At 41.0% G+C, this 14,761-nt stretch overlaps 1 protein-coding gene across 11 annotated transcripts in view; it reads left to right on the forward strand.

The window, feature by feature from the left end:
* PHLDB2 (pleckstrin homology like domain family B member 2) overlaps positions 1-14,761 on the forward strand; it is a 140,570-nt gene that overhangs the window by 91,341 nt on the left and 34,468 nt on the right. For all 11 annotated transcript variants that reach the window (XM_042810690.1, XM_042810685.1, XM_042810684.1 and 8 more), the window contains 3 exons: positions 5,262-5,645; positions 7,697-7,840; positions 8,671-8,808. In XM_042810690.1, the coding sequence (XP_042666624.1) occupies positions 5,262-5,645; positions 7,697-7,840; positions 8,671-8,808 (666 nt within the window). The remainder of the gene's footprint in view (positions 1-5,261; positions 5,646-7,696; positions 7,841-8,670; positions 8,809-14,761) is intronic.

Below are 14,761 nucleotides of genomic sequence, written 5' to 3' on the forward strand. Positions count from 1 at the left end.
TTTTTTTTTTTTTTTTTTTTTTTTTTTTTTTTTTTTTTTCCCTGTCTGAGATAAAAGGCAAATTGTGGTGGCTGCTGGAACTGAAAGGCTATCATTCTCCTCGGTCTGTGGGGAGCTGACTGTGCATTGGCACGGACAACAGGGCTAGAGATAGTAAGGCCATCTGTTGTGTTTGATACTCTTCATTTGAACAGCAGCAGCCTGTTTTGTGCTGCTGTTTTGGGGCAGTGCAGTGCTCTTCCTCTAGGTGGAGGTAGATACCTAAAAATGAGCAGTGAAGCGTCTACCCGATCCTGCCGTAAGCCAGCTGTCGGTCTGGATCTAAAGCATATGGCTGTAAATTAAGTTTTACTGAATGCGAGAGTCATGCTGGGAGGGATTTCAGCTTATATGGCCAGTGACCTAACAAGCAGCAATAGAATTAGGAGAGCTTATTCCACAGTCCATGCAGACGGAGGAGCACTGAATTTCATTACGTTTATTCGGCAAGTAGGAAATGTGGAATTACACTGGGTATGTCAAGCACTTTGCATTGATTCATTACAGTTTAGCAAGATGAGCTAATGTGAGGTGGTATTAAATGGAAATATTTTGGAACTGTCAAGGTGGTACAGTTTTAAAATTGCAGTTATGGAGCTTGTATAAATATCCATATAGATTGGAAAAATCTCCTGTATGTGTTTTATAAATTTATTTTGGCACTGCATCTTTTTATAGATCCTTTAAACATCAAGTGCCCAAGCCGTATTTAAAATATTGGTGACTTGCCTCTTATAGGACCCCCAGGCAAGCGTATTATAGCTGGAGGATTACTTTTCCCACCACTAACACTGGACAGTCTTGGTGGCGTTACAGAGTTGCTGTTTAACAGCAGTTTGGTTTAGGAAATTAGAAAGTACCATATAATAAAAACAAACAAAAAATCTGCAGAGTACTTCTGAGTCCTTTGCCCATTGCTTTCTTGCTTTGCTCCCTTGCTGCCTTCTTGCAGCTCTCGTGCTTACGGTGCCCTGTTGTGCAAGGCTCCTTGAGTGTCTGCCAGGAGAAGCCAATGTGAAACACGAGCGCTTTCTGTGAATCTGGTGCCGGTGCTGATAGCCTCGTGACCTCGAGACTGAACATAGCAAAACAAAGACTCAAAAGGGTTGAATAAATGAGGCTGAAGTGAGAAAGTTTTGCAAATTAGAGGAAAGAGGAACAATAGCAAGTGAGTTGCTCTCAGCCTCAGTTGGCAGTCTGACTTGGAACCTTACTTCAAGCAAGAAGGCCTGGGGACTTGACTGCTCTCCTCCATGTTTCCTCTGCCTCCTTTTCCTCTTCCTTTTTGACTTGCTGCTGTTCAGCCCTTAGCTCCAGAGCTGTGATTTTGCCTGCGCATGAGGGTTTTAAAGAGCGATGGAAGCAGGGAAAGAGCAGCAGCTTCCTCTGAAGACAAAGGGAGCTGTAGCTGCACCGATTAGCTGCAAATCTTGTTAGCTTCAACCACAGAGGATAGACTGCACATGTATTTTTAATGAAATCTTGGGTTGTACAGTTACTAATGGCACTTATCTAAAAAGCTTCCTGCTTGCCACAGCTGATTAACAAAGTCTTGCCATGATACCTAGATACCACCTAGCCTCTACACGTTTGTAAAATCCATGTAGGTTGTGTGCAGCAGATGAACAAATCCAGGGATTGCCAATATGGTTGCCTTTGAAAGATGAGGAGTTACTTGTCTCCGTTGTTTCACGCTATTTTTCTTAGCAAGATGCTAGATATGTCTCCTAATGTCATTGTTTTGCAGTAACAGAACAGGGTTGTTGTCCCCTTGTCAAATCTTCTAGCACCTAAATTTCCAGCCACTCAGATGTGTTTATGGATTTATCAAAGCTGGTACTGATGAAACTGCTACAGCAGCAAAAGCACGAGGCCTGTGTGCCCCTTCTTGTAGCAGGAAGCTGATAGAATCATAGGATCACTAAGGTTGGAAAAGACCTCTAAGACCACCTAGTCCAACCACCAGGCCAAGCCCACCATGCCCACTAAAACATCTCTCTCAGTGCCACCTCTTAAGGCTCTCAAACACTTCCTGGGACAGTGACTCCACCGCCTTCCTGGGCAGCCTGCGCCACTGCCTCGCCACTCCTTCTGAGCAGAAAATTTTCCTAATGTTTAAGTTGAACCGTGGAAGGTTCGAGTTAAGGCCATTTCCTCTCATGCTATCACTGTTACCTGGAAGAAGAGGCCAAGCCCCACCTCACCATAGCCTCTTTTCCGGCAGTAGAGAGTGATAAGGTCTCCCCTGACCCTCCTGCAGACTGAACAATCCCCATTCCTTCAGCTGGTCTCCTTAAGATTTGTGTTTCGGTCCCTTATCAACTTTGTTGCCCTTCTCTGGACACGCTCCAGGGCACTGATGTCTTGCAGCGACTGACCCAAAACTGGAAGCAGTACTTTAGATGCAGCCTCACCAGAGTTGAGTAGAAGGGAACAATCACCTCTCTGCTCCTGCTGGCTGCACTATTTCTGATACAAGCCAGCATGCCACTGGCCTTCTTGGCCACCTGGGCATATTGCTGGCTTGTGTTCAGCTGGCTGTCAACTAACACCCCCAGATCCTTTTCTCCCATGGAGTTTTCCAGTTATTCTGTCCCAAGCCTGAAAAGATCCTCTGAATATATATATAAGGATGTTTTTAATCTGTTAGAAAGTGCATTTTTACAGGAAACAGTCTGAAAAAAGACTCATCAGGCTCGATTCAACATTCTTCTCTCCCTCCCAGTTTTAAACCAAATTTACACTGTTTGCCATACCTTTTTTATCTGCTGTATTCAGTGGCACAAGTTGTTGAGTATTTCTTGCGAAGTCATTGCTTGCATTTTCATGGATTTCTGTTCCTGTATTTTTCGTTGCAGGGGTGCTTTGCTAGCTAGCTGCTTGACTTGGAAGCATGTTCTAGAACAGCTGAGTGCAGGTGTGCTGGAGCTGGAGCAAGCTGGCCGAAATGAAGTGATGAGAATAGAGTGTATAAAATAACCACTCGGCTTCCTGTCTGTAAGCCTGTCGGTGCATGTCAAAATAGAAGTGAGAGATAGCGGCATTTCTGTAATGTGTCCGAAAGTTTTTGTAGCCTGGCAGAGGTTTTTCCTGTGATTTTTGAGTTTTCCTGGCCACGTGAGACTTGGGGAAGGAAGAATCCCTTCATTGGGCTGCTGACAAAAGGACAGGTTTGCATTAGCAGCTCCTTACCTTTGTGCCCGGCTTGGGATGAGCAGCAGCTGTACTTGGAAGCGCACTGTTTGCTGTGATTGCTGAGAGGCTGGCCTGGGGTAACGTGATATATATATATATCCTTTCATAGCAGGGAAGGATGGGACTTTGTGTCCTAGTGCTGCATTTCCCTGTCTGTAACCATCGGCGTGATTGTATTGAGGGGCCAGGCCCTGTGCTGTCGCACCAGCATCATAGAATCATAGAATATCCCACGTTGGAAGGGACCCATAAGGATCATCGAGACCAGCGATCCCAGCCAGCACTTGCACAGCGCTTTAGGAATTGGGTTGCGTGGCCAAAAGACTTGCTGAGAGGGAGGGTAACGGCTTTGGCGGGGTGAGGGAGTGGACAGAGTGGCTGGCAGTAGTCATGTGGAGGGAGCGGGGCTTAGTAGAGTCATAATTATGTTGGATGCTTGGGTTTGAAGGACAAGTGCAGAAGCTGTTGAACCCATTTGGTGGAAAATCCGAGCCGGTGGTCACTGCCCAGAGCTCGGCGTGTTGGACAGCTCAGCCCTGCTGCCACTTTGGAAGGGACAAGAAACCTGCTGAGGAGGCGTGGGAGCAGGCTGCCCAGAGGTCTGGGTTGGGTAGGGCTTTGACTGGGCTTTGGTGCTTTATGAAGGGTGGAAACGCAGCTCTGCAGTTCATGTGAGCAGTGTGGGGGGATATGAGCGCGTAGTGCCTGTAACTGCTTAGCATGGTGACTATATGAAAAGCAGGGTGCTTGTAAACCAGAGTTTGTCGTAAAATTCCAGTGGCTTGCTTCAGGGAGAGCAGAAGCAATGCAGTGCCCTCAGAGCTCTGCTTTGCTCATGTTCTCTCACTTGCTGCTGCATGTAGGATGTTACGACCACAAGGAATAGCTGCTTTGCAAATGTAATGTTGGGTAGAGTTTGGAAACTGAATATGTTGCATTACTTTCTGGGGATGGAGCTGAGGGGTTCAGTGTTTTGGCTTTCTTTTTAAATAAGATTGAAAAAAGAAAAAAAAATTTCTTGTAAGTAAGAAATGGGATCATTAGTGCAGGTATTAATGCCAAATGTGAAGCTTTCACAGTGGGGTTTTTTTACTTGTTTGTTCATTTCTTTTTTTTTTTTCCCAGCAGAATTTTCAGTAGATCTATGGTAAGCAATTTTTTGGTTTATGTTATTTTCTTCTAGCAGTGGAACAATATAAAAGCATCACCTCTTAAAAATGAGAAGGTCAAACGCTTTCATCTGAAATAGAAGTTATGGGAGGCTATGCATTAGTAAAATAAAGCAACTTTCTGATGCTTTTATAAAGTATTACAGATATCTAGAAGTCTTCCAGGAATTAAGCATCCAAAGCATCTTGAAGCATGTCAGGTCAAACTAGTTAATCTGAAACCACATAGAGTTTGAGTTAACTGGTAAATAAAAATCCACCCAATTTCTTTGTGTTTGCAGTATGTTCTATTTTAGATGTGATGCTCCCTGAACTGTGTGCTTCGAAATGTGGACTAATTCTCCCTCAGAAAAGAGATTCAGAGTTCACAGAAAATCCAAAAAAGTCAGGAATTAATGAGTTCATGGAAAATCTGTGCATATTTTGCAGCTTTGTAGGCGTGTAGCGTAAGTGAAAAACAGAGTAATTAGTGCTTTATACAGTGAGCTTACTGGGCACATATACGTACAAATTGGGTGTGGTTACAGCAATCAGAATGAACATTAATTTTCTTCATTGGAAAGAGAAGTAGGTGTAAGGATGCCCTAACTTAAGTAAGTGTTAATTTCTGTGAAATGTACTTTATTTTAGAGTTTTATTCCATGTTGGTTTTGATTTGGTTTTCCTGTCTATTAACTTTGTGTCCTACACAGCAATTTATTTATGTAGATCTGTTCACTGTCTCTGAGAGCTAAAGGCATACTTGAAATTGGATGACTTGAAATCAATAACTGTAAAAACAAGCAGCGTGTTCTTCTGACTTCATCTTTACTTTGGCTCACATGTGAAGCTTAGGGCTTTTATCTTTTCCTAAACTAGGAACGACAGCGGCTGGAGACGATCCTCAATCTGTGTGCAGAATACTCCAAGTCTGACAGTGACCCTGCTGCAACTACAACAGTTGCTGATGTTCAGAAAATTAACAAAGAACTTGAAAAGCTGCAGCTATCAGATGAGGACTCAGTATTTGAAGACTCGCAGGTGAATCTAGAAACGAGATTTAGAAACCACTTGAAGTCGTCTGCAAGTGATTCGGATTTCTCCGAGCAAAGTAACCACAGTCGCAGCACTGCTTCTTTCCTTTCCTCCCGGGGGCTGAGAGCCGATGAGCACTTCAATGAAAACATGAAGCCTTCATCATTAGCTACCCCTGGCTTCCTGAAGGATTCCACTGAGTCTTCGTATCTAAGCATCACACCAAAGGTAATGCTGGCTAGGAAGGCATAGAACAGTCTGCTCGATGGCATGAAGTCCTCCTCTGGAAGTCAGATTTCACAGCACAGGTCCTAACTGGGATGGTTTAGGTACAAGAATTTATTTCAGGGCTCATATAACTTAGAACCCAGCAGCAGATAATTTCATTTTCTATGAAAGCTGTTGGTGCTGGAGGTTTCTTTTCTGGAGGATGTAGGGCTTGAGAAGACTGTAAGGAATTTCTAGGGGAGAATGATTTGTCTGAACAAGTTAAAGCTACTTAAACAAGCAAGGTTTCCGGATTCCTACTTAGAGTTGTGCTGAGATGGAGGAAAGAGAAGGGAAGTGCTACCAAGCTGTCCTAGACTGAGGCTCCCGTTTCCTGAAAGAGGAGGCTACTTTCTCATTGGTAAACCAGTTGCAGAGGAGGTGAGGAGGAATTGCGTGGGCTGTGTTTGCTGGCCTGTCGGCTGTCCCTGGGCTGGAGCTGAGCCACTTGTCACATCAGCTGCTGCCTCTCATGAGGCGTGCGGTGGCAGCCTGCCTCCTGGCACTCAAACGCATCTCCTACGCTTGCTGAGATGAAGCTTCTTTCTCGTCTGCTTCATCTTGATGTTCTGTTATTGAAGGGGAGTTGTCCTTTAAAAAATGAGCTAACAGTGTTTCTAGTAATTTCCTACAGCTAGAAGAGCAGGAGCTTAATCCAGGGTGGGAAATGGCCTTTCCTCCCTTTTGGATCAGTGCCTGGGCTCTGCTGTGCCAGATGAGCAGTGCAGCTGGTTTTGGGGAGAGATGGTTTGTTAACATCCTAAATAGGTATATCCAGTAATTAGAGTGAAGAGTTTATTGTTAAATGTTAAACAAACATGACATTAAGGTTTTACTTAGTCTTGCTAGGTCTTTCCATGTACAAAAGGTAGTGAGACATTTAAATTACAAGTTACTGTGGTCTTGCCTTTCTTCCCCATTTGTTTCTTCCTGCAGGTCAGAAATCCTATTTTAAATCCTTTTTAGGAAGTTGAAATTGAAGACATTATGTCAGCATTACCCAAGCAGGATGCTGGACAAAAAGTGGCTTTCCTGATAGGATTACTAATGTTAATCAAGGAATACCTTTCATTCATTGTAAAGGGTGCTCTGCTAAGCCCTGAGAAAAGCAACAAATGAGCAACTGCATTAATGAAACACAGCTCATTGTTTCAAAATATCGAGATCAGATCTGTCCATGATGATTTGTCCATGCCTGCTCTCAGAACAGCCATTCAGGAGCTGACTTGAGCCTCGTTAGAGCGTGGCTGTGTAATCCAGTGGTTAATGCAAAGCTCTGTGCACAGCCCACTTCTCATTTGGGTTGGCGACAACAAGTGAGCAGCTTACAAAAGTAATTTGATCGTGTGCCCCTGGGATCAGGTGAACATGAAGAATATGTTTGAAACTCAATACTCTTTGATCTAACCTTTGCTGCTCTAATGAGATCACAAGTATTTTTTTTAATAATGCTTTTTAATTCTTGGCACAGTTGTTTGGTAATTAAATGGCAATGGAAAAAGCTATGTTAAAGGTATTGCCTCCTGATGGCCAACCAGGGAGGCAGGGCTGAGCTTTGTCCCGTTTTACAGAAGATACCCATCTTACTGGCTGCTTGTAGAAATGTGCTTGCTATTTACATTCTGGATTTTATTACATGAACAGTTGTTCTCTGCATAAAAACCGTTATCATCTATTTGCTTTATTATTTTTAAAAGAAAAATTGGATTTTTACAGGCTAGATAGCACAGCAGGTAAAGTATTCTCAAGGGTCAGATTTTAATAATTGTATTGTATGAGTAGTATTTACTGTTCAGTATGGTATTTAATTCTAGTGCTCGGAAGCAAAGTATCATGTTTGTTTCTCTTGTATGCTTTCTAAATATAGAGGTAGTAATATAGTAGGAATGAAATACGTACCAACTTCAAAACCAGCATGTAGTACTTATTTAAAATGGTCACAATATTAGAGGGGAAAAGGGAACACAATATTTAACCTCTTTTTAATAAACCTTTTGTAATTGCAACTGCAGATACCAGAATGCACAAGTGATGATCAAAGAGGACAGGAGCTCACTCGGCTAGAAGAGGAGCGCATAGTAATATTAAATAACTTGGAAGAACTTGAACAGAAGATCAAGGATTTAAATGACCAGATGGATGAATCCTCAAGAGAGGTATGATATACGTTTCAGTTTTAAATGTCTTGCTTGTTTCATATATCTACATAGCATAGGTAGGTTGAGCAAGTACATGGGGAGATCAAGAATGTATTCTGTGCCTTTTCACTAGAATTAGACACAGAATCATGAACCTGGTAGTCTCCTACTGGAAGGTTATTTATTTCCAAGCAGAGGGATGGTTGTGATGCTCAGATTAGCCTTTTCCAACTGTAACCATTATACTCATAAGCGGAATTAGAACAATCTTCTTGCTGAATGGTCACTCGGATTGATCTAAATACCTTGTGTCACTTGAGTGTTTTATAGTGTATCTCATGTGACCCTTGAAAGAGAAAGGAAATTAGGTAACTTCCTATTAAACATCCTTGTCTTTATGGTGGCAGAGTTATATGGCTATCTCTCGGCTTCTGGAATCTCACAGTTGCAGACTTAGCTGATCAGGCATTTGGGCTGTGCTCACTCCAGTTATCAGCGACAGGAAAGAAACAGCTGTTCTCAATGGGTTTCCTACAGAGCCTGGGCACGGATGCTTGGTATAGTGTCACAACAGGAGGAAGCACGGAGAAGAGTTAGAAAAAAAAAAATCTTCAGAGTAAAGTTGGTTTGGACTTTATTTTGCAGTATTTTATGTTTCGGTTTTACTTTTTCTCAATTTTATGATCTCTTTTTAACTTTATGGATGTAACATTAACTTTTTTTTTTCCTTTTAAAAATGTTTTTCTGTTGAGAATTATGAACAACTCACTGCCCTTCCCCCAGAAAATAATGTGTATCAAGATTTCTTCTTAATTTGGACTGCTCTGAAAAATGTTTTGTGTTCCTAGTTGGATATGGAATGTGCCCTTTTGGATGGAGAACAGAAATCTGAAACAACAGAGCTGCTGAAAGAGAAGGAAATACTGGATCATCTAAACAGAAAAATAGCTGAGCTGGAGAGGAATGTTATTGGTGAAAAGGCAAAGGTAATCAAGTTATCTTAGCTAGCTGCGTGCTCTGTTCCTATTAATCTTCAAAATGCATTTACACAATTAACATATTGGTGGAAGCTATTTTATGAAGTAGATGCATTAAGTAAATTTATTTGATACATGTTCGAGAAAAAGTAATTGTGGCCAATATATCTAACAGTCTTGTTTCCCAAAATATACTCGACTGGCAGAACAAAGTATGCTTAAGTAAGGAGACCTGACCTACTCTGAAGATATTGTTGATTAATAAAAAAATCCATAGAAGGCTTGGACTTGAGTTACCTGGTGTTTAAAAGAACAGCATTAATTGAACTGTTCTTCAGCCTTCTGTTATATGTTATAAATTTTGAGGGTTTTTTTTTTTTTTTTTTAATTGTTTCTCAGCAAAGGAGTGGTATGAAAAGAGGTTGCAGTTTCAGAAGGTGGTTGAATCTAGAGTAGTATATAGTTTGATTCATGAAAGCATCTGTAAAATACATAGTCTTAAAGTAATTATATTGGTTCATTTTATTTGTTGACTAACAGTTTTAGTACCGTGGAATAATTCTATATGAGATTAAGTAAAAGGAATTACTTGGTTCTCCTCTAGAGTCAGATTCTTAATTGCTCTCAAATAGATAACTGTTAGCAAAAAGGATAGCAGTGTGATTTAAGTACAGAAAGGGAAAAATGCTCCAACCAGAGGGAACTCATCAACTCCAGCACGCTCTCTGCTGGCAATCCAGGCCAGCAGTTCCTTTCTCCACAGGGGATGTGCCACAGCCAATAATATCTCAAGGTCAGGAAGTTTTTCCAGGGCTTTCAGCCAGTAATGGTTCCTTTTTAAATTTCATCCTCTGCCTCATAATTTAAGCCTGTCACTGTGAAAGTACTCCGGCTAGTCTCTCCCCTCCTTTCACTTTCTAGAAATATCTGAAAGTCTTCTGCATTATTTGCTCTTGTTTAGACAAGCCGTGCATTTTTAGCTTTCTTGCACTTCCCATTTAATTCAAGCCTTACAGCATGCATTGTTTTATTTTGAGTTTGCTGTCTTCAGTGTCTGTTGATGCTGTCATGAGCCTGAACATTGTTTTGCATCTGCTCTCAGTAAACCTATGTTTGAGAATGGTGCTCCCACCTCTTTACTCTGCAAAGTGACAGCACACATCCAGTTCAAGCTTAAATTTTCATAAGCTTTCCTGCCTTGTTCTCAAATAGTCCTCAGTGATTCTTCAGCTTTCAGCAGTGTCACATTTTAAGCTGTCTGTGGAACACGTTTCGTAGTTGTTGTTTTTTTTTGTTTTACTATGAAGAGGAATTTAAAGTTGGTAAAAGCAGGTTGGGTGATGCAAGCAGGTATAGCAATATCCTTTTGCAGACCGAGCTTGGTTTCACTGGTAACAAATAACAGTTCAGAAGATCTTTTGGCTTTTTTATTTGTTCTCTGGTAGATTCCAAGTTCAACAAAACTCATGGAAATTATTTTAAATCCTGCATGTTGTTTACATTTCCATTTAATCAAATATGTAACAGATAATATCCTTGCATTAGTGTATTAGAAGAAGAAAATCACAGTACTAAGTCTAACTTAAAATTTCAGTCAGACAAACATGGAAAGCAGCCTGGAGAAAGCAAATTCATTCAAAATATTTTTTTTTCCTCAGTACAAAGCATACTGGTGAAGTTAGTTACTCTATTTTAGTAATCTTTTCTCATGTGCTGTTTAAAAAAAAACAACAAAACAAAACAGGTGTGAGTGATTGCAGTAGGTTTAGAGCCTTGGCTCAGTTAATACTGGAAGTACTTTTGGAGAAATATAAGTGAAAGTGTTACAAAAAATTATAATCTTAAGCAAAATACCTGAAAGCATTCTGGAAAAATTAGTGTCAACCAGTGAAACAGCCAGCACTCACCATGTCAATTAACAGTTCTGGCTGGTTTTAGAGAACAGTATTTTTTAAAGCTTGATTTGTGTGTCAGTATGTTTAAGGTTGCTGCCCCTTCAGATCTTGTCCACAGTAGGAAAAATCTTGGTTTTTTAGTAGTACAGGACCAGACTCCACTAGGAGAGTGGTGCTTAGGTAGAAGCACTAGGTAATACGTTTTGTATAAATTGGAAAACAGATCACCTCCTTAACAGAATGAAGGCTCAGCTTCGGGCTGATAACTGCCACTCTTTTGATGTTACTCCTGCATTGTTTGTTGGAAGAGCAAGTGTTCTAGTATCTGTACAGTGGTAACAGTTTTCTGCAGTTGCCTTTATGTTTTACTTGTAATAATACAGGTAGTTTGGTGTTGTATTGTAGCAAGAAGTTGTTGGGTCCATTCATTCAGACAGCAGTTACATTTTTGTTAGGGCAGGGGACTGACATCTGAATTTGCTGTGGGGTGCCTTCTTGAGGTGAAATAGATAGTTGATTTCATTCTTGAAACGATGCTGAGGCATTAGTGCTGGGCATGATGGCACTTGTTTCTGGAATGCCTTGAGTATCTCCTGGAATTTGTCACTGATCTCAGCACCTGTTTGACAGGAAACCCTTGCCTGATTGCATTTCATCCTTACTGATGCACCTGTTTGAAAATCTTGTGAAATTCTTAAAAAGGGAGATCATGATATACAACCTAATTATTGGGCCGCGTTATGTTCTTGAAATAGAGCATGAGTGGAAGTTTTTGTATTACTTTCTACCTGAGTCTGTGACTATTTTTATGGTTTTTGCATGAGATGAGATGAGAACACAGAGTTTTACCAACCTTTACACAGTCTTAAAGCCTCAGTTTAAAAGGAAATTTCTAGCCTCTGTGAAAACAGGGAAGTGCTTGCTGTGCAGGTGCATCAGATGGAAAACGTACTTACAGACAGAAGGGAAGGAGACTTGTGAGTTCAGTTCCTGGCTGTGGTGTTGAGCTCTTCGCTGCGGTACAATGTTTTGTGTCCCTGCATCTTTGCAATTGTGTTTATGTTAACATGGTATGTTGCATTTTCATCTTATTGAAAGCCAAGTGTTCAGCCCTACGTGAACACATGGCAGGACTAACAGCGAGAAAGAACGAATGAGTTAGTGATGATGAAGATGGTGTAGTGAATGTCCTGTGGTGAGTTTCAAAGCAAGGCAAAGGAGCAAAGCAATTTGTGTCAATTTAGTTAAGTTTTAGAAAGAAGAGCTACGAGCAGTTCCATTTTGCAAAGAAAAAGACAGAGCCTTTCAACGCCACTGCAGGAATTAGCATTGCTCTGGTAGTGGTGTGACTGTGCACGATGCAAGTGCTGGGAGTACTCACTTCTCCTGGCAGGGATAGCTGCTTTCAGGGCTGGGGATTGGGCATGGCCTATGCCTTCTACTATCTGAGCTCTCAGCTGTGCTAGAAATCCTGGTAGCGTATGGATGGAGATTCAGCTTTGCCTCTGTGGTCATACTTCCTGAGCATACCTTTCTTCTTTCTTCCACAGAAGATGATGACCAACTACGTATTTGAATAGTAGCATCTAGGCTATTAGTTACAGGCTCCAGTTACACAGGAACAATCCTGATAAGTCACTACTAACACAATTTGACACGCATAACTTGAAACTCTCTGGAAAAGAGCTTTGCTCCAGATATTGACAGTGTTTTTGAGCCCTGCCTGCTTAGGAGAGAATGGAAATGGACAGTCCTCAGAAGCAGATAGGCCTGTCAGCCAGTCTCCTTTAGTGCCTTCCATCAAACCTTGGCCCTTTGTAATGTCGTATTGCTGTACTGAAGGTGTACAATAATGATGCTGTTGTTCCCAGTTCAATAACAGGGTGGAACTGTGGTGCTATTCCCAGTCACAACTTTCTTGTGCTGTCTCTTTGGCTCATGCGACTTCTTCAAATTCGTATTTGTTTACAAGGAAGTTGGAGAAAATTTTATTTGCTTGACACGATGTTATCCAGATTGCAAAGTATTTTTTTTTGTTTCTTCTCATACTGTGCTCCCCTAATCCAAATTACATTTTGAATGTGCAGTCTAGCATATGTGGAGAAGATTACTTAATGATTTGCCATGCCTTTTATCTCAAAGAGCATGAAAATAACAACATAGCTATCGGAAGAAGGAATGGATTAGTGAATAAACAGGAATAAGTGAAAATGATTAATGAATTCAGCAGAAGTGCTGTGGGAGGTAATCATAGTTAAATGGGACTTTTGGCAGTGAGTTTCAAAACAATTATCTAGGTTTAGACTGCATTTTACAAGAGGGAGGTTATTCCTTTGCTTCCAGAGGACCTTCGCCTTATGTAGTGGTGGAAGTACATACTCTGGAACTCCTTTATCACCCAGGGTTTCCTTTTCCTTTTCAAGAGCAGAAATCAGGAGCAGCTGGCAATGGGTAACTCATCTTCTTTTGGAATACGTGAGATTTTGTCTACATGCTTTCGTGGAAGTGTTTTTTAGTGATCAGCAGAATATCTCAGACGTGCCAAAGCATTTGAAGCTCAGTCTCTTTGCTGAACTAGTTCTGTAAAGATGAATGGAGCCAAGGAAAGAACATCTCTCTAATAATTCATGCGAAAGGAGACTGCAGCAATCAAAGATACAAGTCATCTCTTATGATTTCTTTTTCTTCTGGATTCATAGTTCTCCCTATTGTTTTTTAGCATTATGACTCTGACAAATGTGGATGCCATAGCATAGTGTTTTAGATCATTCCTGATCAGGTTCTAGTTCAACTAGATGTAAGCAGTGTTTTTAAACAGTTGACTTATCTTCTCTACAACTTCAGTTGGTTGAAACTAGATGATCATTATGGTCTTTTTCAACTCAGGCCATTCTATGGTTCTATGATTCTTTATGATTTTATGATTATTAACTTCCTTAAGTCAAGACATACAATTAAGTATTCTGAGGAATACTTGCATCCTCTGGATACCAACTTAAAGATACCCTGTGGAGAAGACAGTAATAAGGAAAAAGATGATTACAAGAATCAAGGAGAAAAATCAGAACTCCTATGTTCTCTTTATAAAAACAGTCATGAGAGAGACATAAAGTCATAGAATCATAGAATGGCCTGGGTTGAAAAGGACCACAAAGATTCATCCAGTTTCAACCCCTTTGGTATGTGCAGGGTCACCAACCAGCAGACCAGGCTGCCCAGAGCCACATCCAGCCTGGCCTTGAATGCCTCCAGGGATGGGGCATCCACAGCCTCCTTGGTCAGCATGTTCCAAGGCATCACCACCCTCTGTGTGAAAAACTTCCTCCTAATATCTAACCTAAATATCCCCTGTCCCAGTTTAAGACCATTCCCCCTTGTCCTTTCACTCCCCTCCTTGTAAACAGCCATTCCCCCTCCTGTTTATAAGTTCCCTTCAAGTATTGGAAGGCCACAATGAGGTCTCCCCGGAATCTCCTCTTTTCCAAGCTAAACAAAGCCAGTTCCCTCAACCTTTCCTCATAGGAGAGGTGCTCCAGCCTTCTGATAATTTTAGTGGCCCTCCTCTGAACCTGCTCCAAGAGCTCTACATCCTTCTTGTACTAGTTACTTCTTGTACAGTAACAATAACTATTGTGAAATACCTTCTTCTATCACATTATGCTCCTTTTCATAGGCCTGGCATACTTTTTTTTTTTTTTTTGGTCCTTTAATGCTTTCCTTCATGAAATCCATAGAGATTTAGAGACCAAATCATGACAAGCTTTTACTTTCTCTCCTGAAAGAGGCCAAAGAGTGCAGTAAAGAGTTGTCTGAAAATAAAGAGGAGTGTGTGCATGTTCACAGGAGAATCTGCTTAATTTCAACAATATTTTTTTTAATGAGACATATGTGTGGTCTGATTTCTATTTTTATTTTTTAATCCAGCCACTGTGCTGGAAATGCATTCAGTTTTGTAAGAGTTCAGATTTAATACTTCCTCCAACATGTGCTTCTTTCAGCACATATAATGTTTCCTAGCTTGTTAGGGAGTAGACTATTTTCTTAATTCACAGCAAGGTGTAGACCAG

This window comes from Centrocercus urophasianus, unplaced genomic scaffold, assembly GCF_019232065.1.
Source record: "Centrocercus urophasianus isolate 14NV4802_14NV808 unplaced genomic scaffold, USGS_Curo_1.0 seq_12, whole genome shotgun sequence".
NCBI lineage: Eukaryota > Metazoa > Chordata > Aves > Galliformes > Phasianidae > Centrocercus > Centrocercus urophasianus.